A 22,674-nucleotide genomic window follows, 5' to 3' on the forward strand; every position below is an offset into this window, starting at 1 on the left:
CTTATTCAACGATGCTTTTAAAATTCCCTTTTTTCAAAACAAAAAGTATGACAGAAAACTTAGCTACTGTTACACAGTTATATATTGATTCTTTTTTTTTTCATTTTAAAAACAAGCTTTATTTAACATAAAAAGATAAAATATCATATCAAATACATACAAAATACAGAATTTATATATTGATTCTTGATGCAAGTAGAAAATCCAGATAGGGTACATGGCTAAATCTAATGGGGAAAAAGCATGGGATCATATTAAGTTAATCCAAATTGTTGTTTGAAGGATTATCCAAACTGTTTCATCCACCTTCACATTAAGTGCTCTGTGGGGCACTGAATTTCATGCATGGTGAGTGGAATACTCTTAACTTGTGTTGTATGACGCCTCTACTACTCCATAACAGAATGAATGTTTCTCATACATAACCAAACCACATGTAAATATCTACTGCAGATTTGGTGTTGGTCTTGCCATAGTGGCACTGCTGTCCTCAAGATGTCAACTTTTGTCAAAGAACAAGATGACAACACTTCCCAACTGCACAAACTATTCTTGGATGGGTAAATAATAGTTCTGTTTCAACTTAGTACATTTGCATTGTCAGCTGCACTAACTCTATGAATACTTAATTCCCAATGGCAAGCTGTCATTTTCTTTCCCATTGATAATATACTAGACATTTGTCCTTTCTGTGGATCACTATTCTGGGTAGTCTGGCACTTTTCTGGAAGCAAATATGAACACAAGCCCTGTGGGGTGTTCTGAATGCTGCAGAAGACTGCTAGACTATTTGTGGAATAACTGGATCAATCTGGTCACGGAAATTTCTCTAGGATTTCCTCTTTCAGGAACTGCAAATTTTGAACAACCTTATAATGTATATTTAATTCCCCATTACTTTAAATCACAGACTCTTGGGCAGTATTTTATTTTTATTTATTTATTAATTTTATTTCTATACCGCCCTTCTCCCGAAGGACTCAAGGCGGTGTACAGCCTGATTAAAAGCACAAAGACAGACAAAATTTAAAAATAATTAAAATTATTAAATAATTGGCTCAATTATAAAACCCCCAATTTTAAAATCCCATATTTAAAACCAGTTAAAATCTTTACATTGATAGCCCGGCCTGGGGGAACAACAAGGTTTTGAGGGCATAGCGAAATACACGGAGATCGGAGATCTTATGCATTTCTGGGGGCAGTTCATTCCAAAGGGCAGGGGCTCCCACACAGAAGGCCCTTCCCCTGGGTGTCGCCAGCCGACATAATTTGACCGATGGCACCCTGAGGAGACCCTCTCTGTGGGAGCGGACTGGCCGGTGGGAGGCTACTGGTGGCAGAAGACGGTCTCGAAGGTACCCAGGTCCAATGCCATGGAGTGCTTTAAAGGTGGCAACCAACACCTTGAATTGCACCCGGAAGACCACTGGGAGCCAGTGCAGCTCGCACAGGAGGGGTGTCACGTGGGCACAACGAATTGCGCCCAGAACCACCCGCGCAGCTGCATTCTGGACCAGTTGGAGCCCCCGGGTGCTTTTCAAGGGGAGCCCCATGTAGAGAGCATTACAGTAGTCCAGTCGGGAGGTGACAAGGGCGTGAGTGACTGTGCACAAGGCATCGCAATCCAGAAAGGGCTGCAACTGGCGAATCAGGCGAACCTGATAAAAAGCCCCCCTGGCCACGGCCGTCATATGTTCTTCTAAAGACAGCCGTGGGTCCAGAGGACACCCAGATTGCGAGCCCTCTCTCTGGGGGGCAAAGACTCCCCCCCCCAATAGTCAGCGATGGCACCAGCTGACTATATCGCGACGCCTGGAACCACAGCCACTCAGTCTTGGAGGGGTTGAGTCTGAGCCTATTTCTCCCCATCCAGACCCGCACAGCCTCCAGGCAGCGAGACATCACATCAAGGGCATCGTTGGGGTGGTCTGGGGTGGAGATGTACAGCTGAGTATCATCAGCGTACAGATTGACTCTCACCCCAAAACCACGGATGATCTCATCCAGCAGCTTCACATAAATGTTGAACAGAAGGGACGAGAGGACCGACCCCTGCGGCACTCCCCATGTGAGGCGCCTCGAAGTCGACCTCTGCCCCCCTGTCAACACAAACTGCGAGCGGTCGGAGAGGAAGGAGGAGAACCACCACAAAACGGTGCCCCCTATTCCTAACCCCCTCAACCACTGCAGCATGATACCATGGTCGATGGTATCAAAAGCCGCTGAGAGATCTAACAGGACTAGGACAGAGGAACAACCCCTGTCCCAAGCCCTCCAGAGATCATCCACCAACGCGACCAATGCCGTTTCTGTGTTGTACCCCTGCCTGAAGCCCGACTGGTACGGGTCCAGATAGATAGCTTCATCCAGGTGCCTGGGCAGTTGTCGTGCCACCACACTCTCAACAACCTTCACCACAAAACGAAGGTTGGAGACCGGACGGTAGTTGGCTAATTCATCCGGGTCCAGGGAAGGCTTCTTGAGGAGGGGCCTCATCACCACCTCTTTCAAGGCAGCAGGAAAGGCACCCTCACTCAGAGAAGCACTTATAATCCCCTGGAGCCAGCCTCGTGTAACCTCCCGGGAGGCCAGTACCAACCAGGAGGAACACGGGTCCAATAAACATGTGGCGGCACTAATCCTACCCAGAACCCTGTCCACATCCTCGATTAATACATTTATCAAACTTATACAACACTCCAAAAAGTAATAACACAGTTCAATAAATGGCAGCTGCAAGAAAGATGTCGGAACTGTAACAATAGTTTATATAGCAAATATTTTCTATTACAAATTCTCTGCTATTCATATATGCTTAATATTTCAGGAAGGTTTAAGTTTCTTCACAATAAGATATACTTTTCTCTATAACAATGCAGAGAAGGAGGTCAGGAAGATTGGCACCCACAGATTCTTTGTTATTTGCAATAAACTTGTATGCTAGCTAAAGAATCCCAGAAACAGAAATATTGTTGCCCTACCCTAGGATTGTATAAAATTAGTGAAATTTGATAATCTCACCATTTTTGTCCCAAAAGTTACTATTCTGCCCTTTTGATGCCAAATAAAGAAGTCTCCATTTAATGCATTCTACTGTGTTCTGAATGTTGTTAATCTGTTCTATTTAGAATGTATAAAACAATTGATAAGCCTCCATATGAAGCCTTGAAAACTGAAGACCTTTCAAGCAGCCTTCCACCTTTGCAAGAAATCCAAGTTGCATATACTAAATTTAAACAGCTGTTTTTAATAGGTATGTAGAAATCACAAGGAAAATTACATTTTACAACTCTAATGTGGAAAAAAGGCATGAAATCTAAAACTGCTAATTACTATTGATACTTGAAAGGCTTGTTTTTAAAGCTGCAGATGCATATTATATCTTAAACCAGGAATCAATGGATCATTTTTCAAGAGAGCCAGATTTTTTTGTCGTCTTTGCTTTTTACTGCTTTTTAAAATTACTTTGGAAGTACATTTTGCAGTAAGAACTGATTAAGAATTAATACTTATCAGTCTTTCAGGGTTTTTTTTATTGTTTAGAGGAGTTTCTACTTCAACTTTATATCAGAAGATTTTCTTAGTCTACTGATTGGTATAAAAATTCAGTTATAGTATGCCTTTCTATAGCTGACCATTCTTTTGAATTGTATTGTTGAAACATTATTTAAATGCAGAGTAAAACAATAAATCCTATACTTTGACTACTTGGGTTGTGCTGATGCAAAAATACATTTGAGAATATAACACAATCATTGGTATTTATTTAAATAGCTAAAATTATTATCTTGTGTTTTTTTCAGATAACAGTGCAGAATTCTGGGATACTGATGTAAAATGGTTTTCACTGTTAGAAAGTACAAATTGGCTAGAAATCATAAGGTAGGTTAACTTCCTAAGTTGTGTTATCTAGATATACTTAGGAAAGCTTAAGCAAACCATCTAGCCTTTAAGATAATACAAGACAACATGATGTATCCTCAAATTTTAACTTCAACAAATTTCATTTTGAGATACTGGCATTTATCCAAGATTCTTGAGCTTCTGCTGGCTGCTGGCAATTTGGCAGTTCGAATCTTACCAGGCTCAAGGTTGACTCAGCCTTCCATCCTTCCGAGATTGGTAAAATGAGGACCAGATTGTTGGGGGCAATAGACTGTAAACTCTGTAAACCACTTAGAGAAGACTGTAAAGCACTGTGAAGCGGTATATAAGTCTAAGTGCTATTGCTATCATGATCCCACTTGATTCCAAAACAGAAATATGACTTTCCAATTCAACTTTCCAGGGATATACTAAAGCTCTAATTTGTCCATGTTCTTGCAGGCGATGTCTGAGAAAAACAATAGATATTATTGAATTGCTTGAAGTACAGAGCACAAATGTTCTTCTTCAAGGTAAGTTCAAGAAAGCATACTTCCCCCTTTCCAGTCAATTATAAGTAGATGAAATAAAATAAAATAAAATAAAATATAGTTCCTTAATCTTTTATTCATGAATTGCTTACCATGTAAATATGTTTAAAACAACTTAAACTTGACAGTTTTCTGACCTTGCTTGTGTATAACCTCAAACTGAAAATTTATTTGAAGAAGCAGAATAGTTCAAAACATACTGCTGAGTCAATGTTCACTTAATTCCTAAAAAATATTCAGAACATCAGTCTTTCAAATTGTATTACGTAATTTCCGCATGCTGCATACATGAAACACAGTCTAACTGTACTTCAAGTATAGCCTGGAATATCCTTCCTCCTCTGAATTATTCAGAGGTAAACCAATATACACATTATCCAAATGGAACTATTTTAGGATGCTTACAGAGGTACTTGAAAATAATTTGCTATGTTTGACAGAAATTTCTAAATTATAAAGCAGCCCTCTTGGGGTGTTAGCCACTCAGTTTTTTGCAGTTTGAACAGGCTATAAATCCATATGAATAAATATTAATCCCTTCTATTTCTAAGGAATAACACATGGGATGTAATTTCATTTTTTAAAAAAAGAAACAAGATTTTATTGTGTTAACTGAAAGATACGCAAATCATTTTTACAAGTAGGTGAATGGTGAACTTGTAGTGATGCATGAAGAATTAAGCTTGTAACATGAATTGTGACAATTGTTAATAAGCTAACCTTTTCTTAAAAATTGATTGGGTCACTACTTGTCTTGTAGATTATTAACTACATCCACTCACATCTTTTGTGTTTCATTGGATAATGTAACTATTTTTCCTGCATGGATGGGTGGGTGGGTGGGTAGGTAGGTAGATAGATTAGACAGACAGACAATTAAAAAATAATAATATACAATAATATGTGCTGCAAAATTAGCTCCAAATAGAAACTACTGTAATTTGTATAATGTGTAAGCACAACAGAAAGGTAGAGTAAAATTCAAGCTGTTACTTCATCTGGATCAGTTCATATCTGTGTTGTCTGTGTTGCATCTCATTTGCCACCAGTTCATTACTGAATCCAAAGTACAAGTTAAAATAAATAAAAATAAAATACAGGTAGCCCTCAGTTAACGACAGCAGTTGGAACTGGAATTACTATAGCTAAGTGGTTTGATCATAAAGCACGATGACATATGAACATGCCACTTAATGGCAGTTCTGGCACTACCGGTTGCCATCATTAAGAAAATCACTGTAAGTCATTAAGCAGGGACATCACATGGTCACTATTTGCAACCTCCCTGCCAGCTTCCCCACTATGCTTGCCAGAAGCTGGCAAAGAAGGCCACAAATGATGACTATGAGAAGCTTTGATGTAGTTGCCAGCTGGGCACCAGAGGACTGGGCATACGCACCACATGTTGAGACCCATCACAAGTTTGAACAGTCACTGAATGAATGGTCGTAACCAAGGACTACCTCTAGCTACAAAAGAAAATTGCCTTTTCAGTATTCAGTTTCTTAAAATTCTCATCCAAGAAGCTGAAGAAGGAGAGCTGAAGAAGCTTCTTGGATGAGAAGCGAAATGTCTTCAAAGATAAAAACCAGAAAGTCCACTTGCCTCTTGAAAAAGCACCTTTGGAAGTAGCATAAATGCTTGACCAATATACAACTGCAATGGAATTGAGCAATAATGCCCAATATCACTTTCTGGAAATGATCTTCCAAATAGAAGTATTATGTCTACTAAACTACTTCTTATACCCAACATAAACTTTAGAAGAATCTCTTGCTAGTTACATTCATTCTGGTTATAAGCCATAGGCTGGTTGGGTGTAATCCATTCCAAAAATATGCCTGAACCCTGATAGAACAGATCTGTTTAACCTGTTTTATCAAAGAGTGTCCAATCAACATCTGCCCACCTTTTGTTCTCTTGATCAGCTTAGCAAAGAAAAGTAGACAATTAATTACAATTATTTGTTTTAATTGCTTTCAAGCTTAGAGGGTTTTTTTCCCAGTGGAATTATGACTACTTGCAAGCAAGTTCTAACCATGTTCCACTATTACTCTTTTTGATTTTGAATAATTCATACTTTATCTATTAAGTTATATATTATAAATGAGGGTTAGAGAATTTGCATTCATTTTACAGAGCATGTCAAGTACTAGCATGCAGGAGTCCTAATGAGATTCCTTTCTTTCCCTCAGTTTCAGAATTCATTTACAGTTACATTAAATGCACAATTCTCTACATCAAGCTCTACATTTCTGCCAACATCATGTACACCTTTCTGTCAGTCACTTGCCTTAAGAACAGCATCAGTGTTTGAATATTGAAAGCCACTTTGAAAAGTTGATTGGCATGCCCTCAGAGAATACTTCTGTTGCTGTTATTCTAATGAAATTTTAAGATTTGTCAATAATACTCCCTCCTCTTATAAATGTGATTTTTTTTTTGCATCTGTCATTTCTTTGAGGAAAATTTATATTCAAACATTGAAAAAAAATGCATCGTGTCATCTTTTATTCTATTCCTAAAAGAGGATTAAGCCTATTTGTTTGATTAATCTTTCCCCCCCTAAATGTAATAGAAATAGAATAGTTAGGAAAGAAATGGGTTTAGTCACTCTTGAGGTGTTTGGGTCTGTATACATTTATACATGACTATAAATTTCTGACTAAGATACACCAAAGAGTTGTCCTATATTTTAAAACATGACCCTTCTAGCATGTTTCTTGGATTCTGGTTTAACACCTGCATCTGTCCTCTGTCTTATCTCCTTGTTTTCCTTTCAGTGAAGACCCTGTCTTCTGCTGTCCCATTTTTCTCCACCTGTGAGTAGTACGGTTGGCTAGCCTGCAGAGGGCTAGTTTAGATGGGTTGGTGTTTAGCATGTCAGTCTTGTAACTCAGCAGGATCAGAACTGGTACAACAAACTTGCTAAGCTCACTCATAATGCAGTTGTGAAATTTGATTTGTTTAATCCTGGCTTACTCTGTGAACTCAGTTGGCTTGGCTTCTGTGTAGGTCATAATTAAATGAACCATGTCTAGTGTGATGAGTGAACCCAGTTACTGGCTTTGATACTTATAAAGGTGTGCTTTTGGACAATACATTACCTTGCTTTTCCTGGAGTCCTGAAACTTGGTCCTGTATTATATTTTGTACCATATGCTTAACTAATCTGTTGTATAGGTTCTTCCACTGTGTTCATGCTCTCTCATTCTGATATAATGCCCAGTAATCTTCTTTGCTTTACACTGCGAAACTCTGCTTCAATGCATGCTGCTTTGGAATATATTTCTTTGGTTTATATGACCATAATCAACAGAGAAATGTTGAATGACATACAGTATTGGATAAATTGATAAATGCTGTGTTTCTGAGAAAGTAATACTATGTTATCTAAATCATTTGCTGCTCTGTATTAATTTTGATCTTTATCTGATTTTAATAGAATAGTACAGATTCAGGATGTTCAGTAAACCCATTACGAGTGCTAACATCCCACTCAGTAGCCATTAATGTTTGCCTGAAAGGGACTGTAATAACACAAACGTCCATTTAAAGTGGCCACAAACACTTTTCTCTCATCTGAAATAGTTCTATTTGTCTCTTTATTTTTTAGAAGAGAATGCGTCTGATCTCTGTTGTGTGATCTCCTGCTTGGTTCAAATTATGATGGATTCATACTGTAGAACAAAACAGGGATTTCAGAGCCTTATTCAGAAAGAATGGATCATGGGAGGACATGCTTTCTTGGATCGCTGTAACCATCTGCGGCAAAGTGATAAAGAAGAGGTATAACTCAAAGTTCTACAAAGATGTTCTGAGCAAAAATATGTCTAGGTAGGAAACTGAGAATCATGAAACTGGAAATGGTGGAGTCTCTGCCTCAATACATAGCTTGTCCAAAAATATGTCAGGGGCAAAAATATTTTAGTGAGGGAACAAGAAAGGCAGGCAAGGCTTTGTCAGCTTTGATCACACTAAGCCAGGGATGTCAAACTCAAAGCCCAGGGACCAGATCTGGTCCGCAGGATGCTTAGATCTGGCCTGTGGACCCACCCTGGAAACAACCCTCTGCCAGTGAAGGATCGGCCCGCGAAAACAGAGCTCAGGAGAGTTGTGTGCGGCCCTCCCGGGCTCCGTTTTGGACCGTGATGGCCCCCTGCAACCCTCTACCAGCGAAAATGAAACACGTGGCCCTCCTGAGCTCCGTTTTCACTGGCAGAGGGCTGCAGAAAGCCATTGTGGCCCAAAACAGAGCCTTGATGAGTGACATTGAGCTGGCCACACCCACCCTTGCCATGCCCCCCCTCCCAACCACCAGAGGTCAAACACAACCCTGATACGGCCCTCAATGAAATCAAGTTTGATACTCCTGCACTAAGCTTTTGGCCTTCAGGGCTTAAGAGATGTATAGCACAAGTAGGCAAGCCATACATGCAAGTGATATAAATTAATGTATTCATATAATACTCAGTAACATTTCAATTTTTAAAAAAAACTTCAAAAGCTATGAATAGGCCCACAGTTTTGGCTTTAAATATAAGTATGAAATCAAATGTCAGGGACATTACTCAGAGTTGTTTTTAATAACAGAAGTTAGGGAAATAGTTGTCTAATACCACTGGATTCAAGGCTGTCTCTGTGACGGGTAAACATACTGGTGCTTCTTTCTGAATTGCTGGAGTCTCCCTTTTCCTCCAAGAAGCATTAACTATTCTGTGGCTCCAACTCCCGTTTCTTTCTCTGGTTGCTTTAACCAGCCAGATGCAGCAAGATCTTAATGCCAGGGCTAGATCACAGAGAACTCTGTCCATTTCGTCAAGATCCAGAGACTCAGAAAACTCCCAGGTACATCACAATACATCACCCCATCCGATTTCTCCATCTTCAAATTTAGAGAATGTGAGTGATTAGCTGCAAATATTTGGCCAGGTAATCACTATGTACTCTAATGGGTTCTTCTTGCCCCTCCTTCCCTAAAAGACTCTAGGACATCTAAGTAGTGTATGTGAGTGACATTTTGCAGGTACTGTGTGAAATAATTCTGCTTTACCATAATTATTGCCATAGTTTCAAGCTTGTATCCATATCTGATTACACCTACTTCTCCTTCTCTGCTAGTATTGCTTCAGACATGTCTTCTTACTTTTTATTTCCTAGAGCAATTCATAGAATTAAGTAGGATTAATAGGCAGGGAGCAGCCACTTCTGCAGTGCTTGGCTTTCTCTGTTTCCCAGAATCTAACAAAGTACCCAGTAAAACTAGCCTTTAGATCTATCTTAAGAAAAATTTCCAGATATATCTGGATATCCTTTGTATCAGATTCTTAGGGCATCTAATCAACCCTACTTCTCCATGGAGGCTTGTACCTCTGTTGTCACAAGGAGTGGTCCACCAATTACAAACCACTGATGGAACAGGTCCCCAGAACCACATCATGTCTCAGGCCAGATTTAATACGTGGTTGGTTGAGGGGTGGGGCCAGAGAGAACCTGGGACAAGCCCATGGTTTTCCTAGGGTTGAAACTAATGCAGTAGGCAAAATCTGGCTGGACAAATTCAGATGACTGGCTAATGAGTAGGGTAAGGGGACCTGAAGTAGAAACTGGAACCAGATTTCTAATCTGCCCTTCCCTGAAATGGCTCACTGCTATCTCCATCCAGAATTCATTATCAGAAGTCAGCTTGAATTTATCAGTAACAAGTTTGGCCATATTGCCTTCTGTCAGTTTTGATTAAGGAATTTCTTTATCAGAACGTGTGGATGAAATATATCTTGATTTTAGCAAAATATCCATGACATTTTGATTGATAAACTAATTAAGCATAAACTGAATGGCATGACAGTTTAGCCATATGCAAAGATGCTCATGTATAGTTTCCCATTAAAATAGAAAGAGTTATTGAGTAGGATTCCACAAGATTCAGGCCAGGGTGTTATACTTCAAAATGCTTTTATGATAATTTGGATGAAGAGGTAAGAAAATCTCATCAGATTGGCAAATGATTTAGAATTGGATGGGACAGCTAATATCCTAAAAGTTAGAAATATCATTTAAAATGTAATCGTTTAGAAAATAAGTTGGAAAAAATTGGAATTAAATTTAACATGAACAAATACAGAGTTCTTCTCTTAGAAAACAAATCAAATGCAGAAGTAAAGAATCAGGTTCCTTGGTAATAATCTTTGTGAAAAGAAATATTGGAATAGTTTTTGATTGAAAGTTGAATGTGATCAATGTGATGCAAAAAATGTGGTTTTTATGTTCTGTCACTAGAATTGTAGTTTCCAAATAACGGGGAATAATAGTTCTACTTTGTTTGTCAGTGGTCAGACACAATCGTGACTGGTGTATCTGGTTTTCACTGTCAAACATAAAAGATTCATAGTAATTAACAGATATTCATAGTAATTAACAGATATGGAAAGACAGTGAGAATGATCAGGAAAGTAGAAATTAAGTAAAGGACTTATAAATGCTGTAGTCTTCTAGAGCGATTACTGGGCGGGTTGTGAAGAATTATCAGGCCCAGAGAATAAAGAATGACAAATGAAATCACTTCTAAGAAGAGATAGTCCTCATCCTATAACCACAAATTAGCTCAAAATTTCCATTGCTAAGCAAGGCAGTTACTAAGTGAGTTTTGCCCCATTTTGCAACCTTTTTTTGTCACCGTTGTTAAGCAAATCACTGCAGTTGTTAAGTGAATCATAGGGTTGTTAAGCGAATCTGGCATCTCATTGAGTTTCCTTGTTGGACGCTGGCTGGGAATATTGCAAATGGTGATCACATGACCCTGGGACAGTGCAATTGTCATAAATACACACCAGTTGCCAAGCTCCCAAATTTTTATCGTGACCCTGGGGATGCTGCAACGATTAAAAGTATGAAAAACACTTGTAAGTCACTTTTTTCAGTACCATTGTAAGTACGGCCACTAAAAAAATGGTTGTAAGTAGAGGACTACCTGTAATTTCTTTATTGTTGTTCACCTGTTTACAGAATCTTGCCAGACTAAGGCAATTATCAGCATAACTGTAGATATACTCTGAATTGCTAGGGAGTGGCTGTTCCAGTCCTTTTCATGCCTACCAGAGATTCCAAGCACTGCCGACTCCCTCCTGGGAGTTTAGAATATATTCCTCCAGAGGGATATATGATAGTATTTTTCATATACCTGAAATGATGTCACATGAATGGAATAATAAATATAAATTACAGAAAGGAAAATTCCTATTAAACGTTTGGGGAACTGTTTTAAACAAAACTCTTCCACCAATTATTCAGGCAAGAGGTGTTAAAATGAAGACTAGAGAGCTCTCGGTTGGAGAATTTTAATTTCCATTCATAATACTGGCCGAGGGATTGGATTAGATTGGATGGCCTAATTGGCTGTTTGTAACCTTTTCATTCTGAGATTCCAGCTATGCCTACAGGCCTTAAAATATTAAAACTCTTTCCCTAACTTATGCTTCTGACTAGAACTGCAGCTCCTTAATGACTTCAGGGCAAGAAGTGATAATAGAAAAAATAAGGATAGTTGCACGACTTGCCTTCATTTGAATGCCATGTAGTAAATGCAACTTACTAAAACTTAATAAAAGCAACTGTGGATCAATTATAACTTTTATGAGCATTTTTTTCTGTGAGATATTTAAAATGGCATAAAAGCAAATATTTATTAAAAAAAATAAAATTAAAAAATTAAAATGTCAGATTTATTATCTTGGCATGCAGTTAAAAAGTATTTTAAATACCGTTTTATAGGGCATTACTAGCATGAAATGGAGGGGTGAAATTCATTTGGTGGAAAGAGATTTTCTCTCCCCTCCCCCCATTTTTTTTTAGCAATGACCTTAGTAGTTCTTATGGAGGGATAGATCTTGATGTGATAGAAGCCTTATTAAGTCAAGTCTTGTTGAATGCAGCACTTCAACTATGGTGATCCTTTTACTGTATCTTGTACTGTTGTAGTTTCCTCATTTTTTTTTTTTATAGGCTCCAGTTTTCTTGCTCTTCCTGGACTGTATTTGGCAACTAGTTCAGCAATATCAACCAGCGTTTGAATTTACAGAAACGTACCTGACTGTTCTGTCTGACAGCCTTTACATCCCCATATTTAGCACCTTCTTCTTCAATTCTCAACACCAGAGAGATACCACTACGGTAAGAGGGAAATAATCTTGATTACCCAAATGCAGCAAATGGAAACAGTATTTTCATGGAAATAAATTGTTTTGGAAGTGGTTAAAAAAGGGCTAAAGGAGGACTGCCTAGTCGAAGGAATTGAATTAAAAATAAAAATGATTCAGTGATCTGGGATGAAACTGAAATGAAAGAATGGTGGAAGGACTATGTCCCAAGATTTGTATGGGAATATTATATTAACAAGTTAATAACATATTAATGAATGTAATTGATTGAATGTTGCAACCAAGTAGAGAAGATACCTGACTTATGACCACAATTGAGCCCAACATTTCTGTTGCTAAGTTAATTTGTTAAATGAATTTTGCCCCATTTTATGACCTTTCTTACCATAGTTGTTAAGCGAATCATTGCAGTTGTTAGTAACGTTGTTAGATGAATCTGGCTTCCCCATTGATTTTGCTCCTCAGAAGGTTGCAAAAGGTGATCCTGGGACCCTGCAGAAATGATTAATGAAATGGATGAAATTTACAGAATCCACACAAATTATGCACGTAGATATAATTTACCTAGAGAAGTGCATATTACATTTGTTAAAAAATCGATGCGTGATGAGATTCTTCATAGGACCAGAGAAGATCCACTAGAATTATGAGGAAGACAACTTGTGGTGCTTAAACAAGTCCCAAGAAGGGTAAGAGACTTAAGACGACCCTACCAAACGCTTACAGCAAAACTAACAAGGAAAAACCTAAATTTTCGGTGGCTGACTCCGGAAGGGATTATGGTATCTTGGGGAGAAAGAAGGTTGAGATTGAAAACGGTTGAGAAAATAGAAGAGTTTTATAGACAAAATTTTGGTACTGAGGTTGAATTGAAGGAAAGAGAAAGAAGGGAAGAAGGAGAACTAGGAGGACAGTCACCAAATAGGGGGGAATCCCAAATCAAGGAAAAAGAGAATGGGAAAGGAGAGAATGTGGACAATGGGAAAGACAACGATGGTGGACGCAAGGAATATAAAGAAGTCAGACAAACGAGGGCAACAAGACCTAAGTATAAGTAGTGGTTTTCAAGAAGAATTAGCAATTCTATCATTAAATGTTAATGGGTTAAATTTTCCAAGCAAAAGGAAAAACGTCTTTAGTAAACTGTATAAGACAAATGTGGATATAATAGTGTTGCAAGAGACACACATAAAAAAACAGCATCAGTATCTATTAAAATGCTCTAAGTTAGGAAAGATGTTCGTATCTTCATCACAACAGAAGAACGGGGGGAATTGTAATATATGTAAAAGAGGGTATTTTGGCCAAATAAATGTATAAGGATGAAGAGGACAGAATATTGATAATAGAATTAACTGTGGATGGGGAAAAACTGATGTTAGTTGGAATATACGCGCCAAATGAGGGCCAAAAACTATAAGAAACTTAGGAAAATTTTTATAAAATGTTTTATAGGTGGCATTTAGATCCTAAGAAATTGTCATGCATGTATCCTAATGTTCAACCAAAATGTTGGAGATGTGATTGTTTGGAAGCTACATATTATCATATATGGTGGACTTGCAAGAAAGTGAAGGCTTTCTGGATAAAAATTTGGTGGGTTATGCAAAATGTTTTGAAGAAAAAACTCCAATTCTCTCCTCAATGGTTTTTATTGGGCATAGTTAAAGGCTTTTCAATGGGTGAAACAAAATTAATATTGTATATGGTGACAGCAGCTAGGTTACTGATTGGTCAATATTGGAAAAGGGATGTTTTGCCTACTATTGAAGAATGGACTTTGAAGGTGGCCAGTTTTGCAGAAATGGCGAAGATATCAGCATACTTAAAAGACCAGACTCAAGAGACTTATGTATGGGAGTGGAAGAAATGGATAGATTATGTGCAGAATAAATACCAAACTAGGAAGTACCAGATAGCTTTTAATTGAATGTTGTGTAGAAATGTATAGTATATAGGGGGTAGAATAGTTCAATGTTATGGAGAAATGTATAGTATACAGGGGGGAGAATAGAAGGGCGGTAAAGTATGATAACATATGATTTGGATTTGGATTTCACCTTGGGGAAGTCATGGGAGGAGGGGAGGGTTAGGGAGGGAAAGGGGGGGGAAATGGGAAAATTTGTATTTGTAAAACTTTTCCAATAATAAAAAAAAGAAACTGTATAACATGATTAGAGACCTAGAATGCGATAATTTGGGTATAATTGGTGATTTTAATGCAATTGTAGATAGAGAATTAGATGATAGAAAAGACAAACAAAAGTAAAGTGTTAGAAGGATATTACCTAATTCATTTTTCAAGATGGTGGAAGAATTAAGCTTAAAGGATTGTTGGAGGGAAAACAATGGGGATAAGAAACAATATATTATTTAGCTAGACATCAATCTTGGTCTCGAATTGATATGGCTTGGGCATCGACAGATTTGAATCTGGGAATTGAGGAAGTTAATATTGACATAAATTTGTGGGCAGATCACAATCCCATTAAAAAAACATATTGTAAGTCACTTTTTTCAGTGTCGTCGTAACTTCAAATGGTCTCTAAATGAACTGTTGTAAGTCAAGGACTACCTGTATGGGCTTAGGCCAGAATTAAACAAGATGTAATATGTGCAGTGATAAATACCCTTACAATATAATTTGTGTATATTAACATTAATTAGCTCTATCTCTTGGTGGTGATCTTAGCAGGCACACCCTTCCAAATACTGACCATAATTTTGCTACCAGATGAGTAGTAAACTCTTACCTGTTTAAAGCCATCTGCTTTAGGGCTTGGTTACTTGATGGAGTTCCTGTTTCTCGTAACATTTCCCTGGCTGATTTGAGAGTTGACATACTCTGGGGTTCCTTTGATTAAACCAGGGGTTGGCAACCTTAAACACTCAAAGAGCCACTTGGACCGGTTTCCTACAGAAAAAAACACACACAGGGAGCCACAAAACCTGGGTAGGCATGGCCAACACGATTTCACTCATTCCCACCCAGTCACATGACCCCTAGCCATGCCTACCCAGCCACAAAACCATTCTCTGTATCTCCTCCTCTCCCCCCTCTGTGTCTCTCTCCCTCTGTATCTCTCTCTCCCCCTCTCTACATATCACTGTGTGTGTGTGTGTGTGTCTATGTCTTTCTCTCTGTATGTATGTGTGTGTCTCTCTCCCCGCTCTCTTCAGGCAACCGTCGTCCTCGCCTCATCTCTCGTAACCCCCTGGCCGGCTGTGGCTGAGCCAGGAGCGTGTGCACGCGTGGGGAGAACCTCCTCAAGCAAGCGCCAAAGTGTAGCAAAGTCGTGCATGGGGTGGGCAGCTGCTTCTTAGGAGGGTCTTAACAGGACGCGGCTTCTCTCCTGCGCTAATGCTCCGGCCATCGTCTTGCCGTGTCATCCCCACCCCCGGCAGCTCTTCAGCTGAGCGTGGAGGGTGCAAACTCCAACCTGAAGCGGCAGGAAGTGAAGGCTGCCTTACGTGCAAATGTGGACCGAAGGCAGGTACAGGACTGCTTCGCTCCTGCATTCTCTGGTGACCCTCTTCCCCGTCCTCCTCTCAGGACGCCTGGGACAGCTATGGCTGAACCGGGAGCGTATGCACGCATGGGAAGACCCTTCTCAAGCAAGCGCAAAGCTCAGGAAAAGCGCACTTGGGGCGGGAAGCACCTTACTTAAGGAGGGTCTTCCTGCGCGTGCACACACTCCCAGCTCAGCCACAGCTGGCCAGGGGGTCATGAGAGGAGGGGGAGAGAGTGCAGGAGCGAAGCGGCCCTGTACCTGCCTTCACGCCACATTTGCGCGTAAGGCAGCCTTCGCTTCCTGCTGTTTCGGGCTGGAGTCCAAAAACTGAGAGGATGAAGGGCGGGGCCAACCAGTGATGGGATAGGGAGCTGCGGCAGAGGGCCCAAAGAGCCACTTGCGGCTCCGGAGCCACGGGTTGCCAACCCCTGGATTAAACCATGTCATCTTTCAGGACTTTATAAGCACTCTGTAGCAGTTACCTGCCCTTTGCAGTGAGATTCCCACCCCCCACGATCTGGATGGCCCCCACTCTGCTGTTTTTTAAAAGAATCTTAAATACCAGGCTCTTCACTGAGGGCTTTGGTGGAAGAGACCCCTCACTTCATTGCACTTACAATTTTTTTTTTATTTTATTGTAATTTCTTTCGTTGTTGGGAGTTGTCATATTGAGTCACTGACAGTCTGGCAGCTTACAAGTCTAATAAATTCTTATTATCTAAATGCCCATGGAAATTCTTAAATGAAGGCAGAAGTAGCATTTGTATTGAATCCGAATAAAATAAAAAAATATGCTCAGCAGATTCAATTTTACTTGTGCCACCTGCAGATAAGCTTTATAGTAGTTTATTATAACTTTGTGATTTTATTAAATCTGCCTCTAAAAGTGTTTATGAGACAATATAATGGGCTTTGGAAACTGCCCACCCACATTTTAAGAATGTGCAAAAGAATATTTTACAAAGGGGGACCTCTGTAACTTGAGGCAATGAATTCTTACATTTTAACTCAGCTAATTCAGAAACTCCTTATCCCCTGGGTGTTGTCTGACAGCATTCTTCATCTTCTCTAACCCTAGAAGTAAAGAAACTCAGATGATACTGTATTAGTGATCCTTAACTACCACTGTGGTGTATAACTGGCCCTTCAAGGTAATGGTAGTAACTCCAAAATGGCTAAATTAAGTCTTTGTATAAGCAGGTATTATTGCTTGCCAAGCTTTAGCCTTCCTTCACATAGAAATTAACAACCACTGACATACCTCCCTCACCCTCATTTCCCCCATTTCCTGCACTGATAATGTTACCTAATATGGAAATTACATGCTGGCAATGCAAATTCTAGCTCAAATATCTACCCTGAGCTCGAGTCTCAATTCTGGGAAGCCCAGCCTCACATTACAGGGCCACATTGCGGCCACGTGTAGGGCTCAAGAAGAAATCCTTTAAACAATATGCTATACTTTCTCATAGAGTCCAAAGTTTGAATGAAGGCACCGTTATGCCCAATATAATAGTGACTATTATAACTATTCCTGTCCAAGAACTAAGAGATGAAAAGGGAGTCAAAAACATTGCAAGAATGTTTTTAAAAATAGTAATGCTGCAAATGTAAATGATTTAACTGGAAAAATGTTTTAAAAACATGCTATGATTTATGGAGTACCTTTGCAGTTTTGTTAACATGTATGTGAAGACTGCATTTATGGAATTGGAAGAATGCTATTATTGTTTCAGTGTATAGCAATAGCACTTAGACTTACATACCACTTCATAATGTTTTACAGCCCTCTCTAAGTGGTTTACAGAGTCAGCATATTGCCCCCAACAATCTGGGTCCTCATTTTACCAACCTTTGAAGGATGGAAGGCTGAGTCCCCCTTGAGCCGTTCAGTATCGAACTCCTGAGGTGAGCAGTGAGTTAGCCTGCAGTACCGCATTCTAACCACTGTGCCACCATGGCTCTGTTTCTCTAAATCAGTGGGTCTCAACCTTCCTAATGCCGTGACCCTTTAATACAGTTCCTCATGTTGTGGTGACCCCCAACCATAAAATTATTCCTAAAACCATTGAAAATATGTGTTTTTGGATGGTCTTAGGCGACCCCTGTGAAAGGGTCGTTCGACCCCCAAAAGGGTCCCGACCCACAGGTTGAGAACCACTGCTCTAAATGGAAAAATAGTGGGAGTGAACAACTTCAGGGGCTGAGCTTCTTAGGAAGTCGTTGAAAGAACTCTGATTCAAAGGGAACAAAAGCAAATTTGTCCTTAGCCAAATTTAGGGCAGAAGGTATAACAGACCAGATGTTTATTTTTCAGCAGGTCACCACAGAGTATATAAATATGAGACATTTCATTATACATCTGTTAATTTGGGGACAATATATAAATTAACAGACAGTATCTATTAATTTGGGGACAGAATAAGCTTGAAATATGAAGTGTTTTACAGAAATCTGGAATTGCTGAAAGCATTAAGAGCAATATTTGATGGCAGTCCAGCACGAGGAGAGTTAACAATTGCCTGTTGTTGTCCCCTTAATTATTTCATGGTCTTACAGATAAATGTATAAGGAACTCTTATGATGAACAATCTAGATTGTTTACTGGGTAAATGGGGAAAATGGGGAAATTTTAAAATCTACAAATGCCAGGTAATTCTTGAATTATAACCATTCAGCAATCATTTGTTCAGTGGCTGTTCAAAGTTAGCATGGTACTGAATGAAGGTGCTCAAAATTCTGGCCGTTGCAGTGTCCACTATGATGACATGATCAAAATTTGGGTGCTTGGCAGCCAGTTCTCACTTATGATCCAGTTGCAGCATCCCAGGGTCTTGGAACCTGACCCAGCATCACCCAGATCGCTTTCATGCTTAAGGCAGGACTAGAACTCACCATTTCTTGTTATGTAGGTCAACACCTTAACTACTATACCAAACTGGCTGTTTGATGGCTAAGGTTTACTTCGTTTAATGGTTTAGGTTAACTCTGCTGGTCAAAGGGTTTGACGACTTTAAACTAAGACATTCCATTCTATTAAAAATTGAAGTATTACAGATTTAAACACTGCTGATTGGAGAAAATGCATTTCTAAATTAATTCCAGACTTTTTTTTTTAAACAGTATGGAGGAAGTCTTGATACAGAAGGCAGCAAACTTAATTTTCTTTCGGTTTGGGATTGGTCTGTGCAGTTTGAACACAAGGCTCAAGCTTTGCTTAACAACCCTCTTTATGCAGAAAAGCCAAAACTAGACAAAACTCCCAAAAAAGCTTCACGATTCAAGGTAAGATATTTGAATATTTCCACTGTAATAACTGGAGGAATGATAGAGATTGGGCTACTAATTCAATATGATAACATTGTTCAATTAGGCTGGAGTATGTGCATTAAAATAACTATAAACAGTGAATCTTGAGTATATAAAAACATTTTCACAAGGACTCCTTACAAAAAGTAAAAAGAATGATTCAAACTTTTATGCATTTTGTTTTAACTTGGATGTCTTTATAGTTCACATTTACTACTTTTGTCTACTTTGCCCAGAAACTAAGCTGGAATTGAGTTCAGATAATTCTAATTTTGTCTTCTAAATTTCTTTTACAGCATCAGAGGCAACTCTCCTTGCCCCTGACACAAGCAAAACCTCCTCCAAGAAGGGGATTTTTTAAGGAAGAAACAGATCAATTAATTAAAAACATCTTGGGCAAAAGAATCAGCAGGCTGATAACTTCTTCCGATGAACTTCAGAATAGTTCCAGAGAATTCTATGACAGTTGGCACAGTAAACCTGTTGACCTTCACGGACTCCTCCTGCCATATCTAGAAGGACCAGAAATCAAAGTATGGGCACAGAGATATTTACGATGGATTCCTGAAGCTCAGCTCCCTGGTGGAGGTGCAGTTGCCACTGCCACAAAAGTCTTAAATGTAATGGAAGATGTACAGGGTTTGCAGAAGAAAATAGACGAAAGACATCATCAGGCTGAATCTCGTGATGATACCGAAGCTTCTCCCTTTATGAGAAATCCTGCTCGTTTGTCATCATTATTTCCCTTTGCTTTGCTTCAGAGACATTCCCTTAAACCAGTTTTGCCTACCAGCATTTGGAAAGACTTGGAAGGTGAAGAAGATTTGGCCAGGAGAGATGATGAGTATGTTGATCTAGGAGGTGGTGATTAATATAATGCTTATTTCAGTTATAGAATTGAACCACATTTCTGTTCAATTATTGGAATAAAATTGGTTTCAGGGAGCCACATAATTTCCTTTGTATTCTGGATAAAGATAATTATAATGAAGTTTTAATACAGAATGATATACAACTGTGCTTGAGAACATGGATGTATTTTCCATAGACATTGGGGAAGAGGGAGGGTTACAACAGCCTTATTCTTAATTAGGTTCTTCTGCCACAGGAAGGAAGATCACTTTTTTTTATCATCAGTGTATAAGAACCTGCTGAGACAGCATGCAGGATAATACCGCAGCAGCAGGATTAAACAAAAATTAATATTTTTTTCTCTAGCAAGAATCTGTTCTATTTCTTACCCCTTCAATAAATGAAAGTTTTATCTCCCTGCCCCCAAAAAGTGATTGTTGAGCAGTCATGGGAAAAATTAAGGTGTTGAAAATATCAAGAAAGATCTATTGGAGCCTGCCTACTTCAGTTTTAATAAGTGGTGGCATCAAATGTTCGTCAGCAATTGGAAAACAGCCTAGTCTGGAAAGATCATCTATTTATTTTATCCTTGATAAAACTGATCTTTGTAACAAGAATCTTATTTTTTTTAAGTAGTTTGAATTTGTTAGTTGTTTTAAATTTGAGCTTGAGAAATAAAGAGTAAAAAAAAGGTCACGAATCCTGCTTGTTCTGATCATCCATCCTCTTTAAGGTTCTAACATTTTCATAAAACAGATGGTCTTGAGTTCATCTCAGCCTTACTACGTAGATGGTCTCTGCTTGTTGTGTGTTTTCTGATCAGTGGTGACTTCAGGTAATTTATTGCCCAGTACAAGAAGCAAAGGAATTTATAAGGTATGAATAAACTAGAATTGTGTTTGTCAAAAATTTTTATAGGGTTCTTATGTTGATCTTTCTCACCAGTACTAGTAGTTTGCACTGAACCTCTAGTCCTTCTGTTAGGAAGGCATTTAAAGAAATGAAACTGGACTTGTCATCCAGTATTTGTGCTTTCTTAAAGCATGGCATTAAAGGTAATAACGAATGTAAAGAGTCTGCACGGTGGAATCTCAGATTACAGAACGTTGCTACAATAATACTGCAGTTACAAAAGCCATACAGAAATGCTCATTAAACCTGGTCTGTTTATTTTTAAGAGATGGACTTGTCAAATTAACTTCAACAACTGTCATAAAAAAAACTAACATAATCCAGAGTTAGAAGTAATGCACAGGATAGAATTGATTCATAAACAGGACTATTTTTGGGAGAATGAGTGATAAATTGATAAAGATAGTACAACTTTCATTAACACTTCCACTTTCTGATTATGCTGATTAAGAGTCTGGGAGAACAGTTGTTTAATCCAGTCAGCTATAGAAAGAGGAAAAAAGATAATGTCTGATTTCTGAATTAGTTCTTCCTAAGTGCATTTTTTGCTTTGGATTATGTTCACTGTAACAAACAGAGTCTGTTGGTTCTTTTAGTTTTGTTGGAATAAAAGATAATGAGTGTTTTATTGGAATATGTGTATACATTGGTGAGGATAAAAGCCAAAGTGCTAAAGTCCCATGTTGCCTTATGAATCTTGTTATTATGAACTCCTTGAGTTTTCAGAATTTTGAAACACATTAAAAATTTATTTGTATGTGAACCTTCCAAAAGCTAACATTTCATATTTTTCCTTGTAACGTCTGCAACATTTGCTGCGGCTCCTCTAGATACTCGAATTTATAGCTGGTTGAATTGTAATTTGAATACTTTTTTAAAAACACTAACATTAAGCTTAAATATTTTTGACAGTACGATTGTAATATATTGATCGTGGAAATGTATTTATATTTAAGCTGTCAAATGTTTATAGAAAAATATATAGAAGAATTTTTATAATAGTTTATGGAATTGCTCCATTCTAGTCTTGATCAGAACACAGCACTGTATGAATGAAAATTATTTAAATGTATTTTTTCAGGTATTGCGTTATTACCTCTCAGTTTTTACACTGAATACAAGCTTAGCTTTAACAGTACTTAAGGATAAATCTTCCTGTAATTCACTGTAGTCTGTTTGGATACCTGTATTTGTTAATAAAATGTACTTTTACTAATAATTTAAAAACTGTTTGAATCATAGTTGTGTTCTTTGTTCTCACATGGGATCCGTTTTGAGTTACTTTTGTATGAATGCAATATGAATAATGGGCCTATAGGGAGCGTACATAGCTGCTTTCTACAGAGAATTCAGAATTCACTTTAGTTTTTGCTATGAAATAAATGAGGCCCCAGATTATTGGGGGCAAATTCTGCATGAGGACATTTGTAAACTGCTTGGAGAATGCTATAAAGCATTATGGAGTATAATATATAAGTCTAAGTGCTATTGGTATTGTGTCTGAGGCATCCACCT

The 22,674-nt window shown here is 38.5% G+C and overlaps 1 protein-coding gene across 1 annotated transcript in view; it reads left to right on the forward strand.

The window, feature by feature from the left end:
• MTMR12 (myotubularin related protein 12) overlaps positions 1-22,386 on the forward strand; it is a 41,069-nt gene extending 18,683 nt beyond the window's left edge. Inside the window, exons 9-16 of the mRNA XM_070935964.1 lie at positions 454-560; positions 3,132-3,256; positions 3,807-3,885; positions 4,330-4,400; positions 8,035-8,207; positions 12,420-12,587; positions 19,210-19,371; positions 19,692-22,386. Of these exons, the coding sequence (XP_070792065.1) occupies positions 454-560; positions 3,132-3,256; positions 3,807-3,885; positions 4,330-4,400; positions 8,035-8,207; positions 12,420-12,587; positions 19,210-19,371; positions 19,692-20,267 (1,461 nt within the window). The 3' untranslated portion in view covers positions 20,268-22,386. The remainder of the gene's footprint in view (positions 1-453; positions 561-3,131; positions 3,257-3,806; positions 3,886-4,329; positions 4,401-8,034; positions 8,208-12,419; positions 12,588-19,209; positions 19,372-19,691) is intronic.
• The last annotated feature ends 288 nt before the right edge of the window (positions 22,387-22,674 follow it).

Source organism: Pituophis catenifer, unplaced genomic scaffold, assembly GCF_029215685.1.
Source record: "Pituophis catenifer annectens isolate HBS135680 unplaced genomic scaffold, rPitCat1.0.hap2 SCAF_2, whole genome shotgun sequence".
Taxonomy (NCBI): domain Eukaryota; kingdom Metazoa; phylum Chordata; class Lepidosauria; order Squamata; family Colubridae; genus Pituophis; species Pituophis catenifer.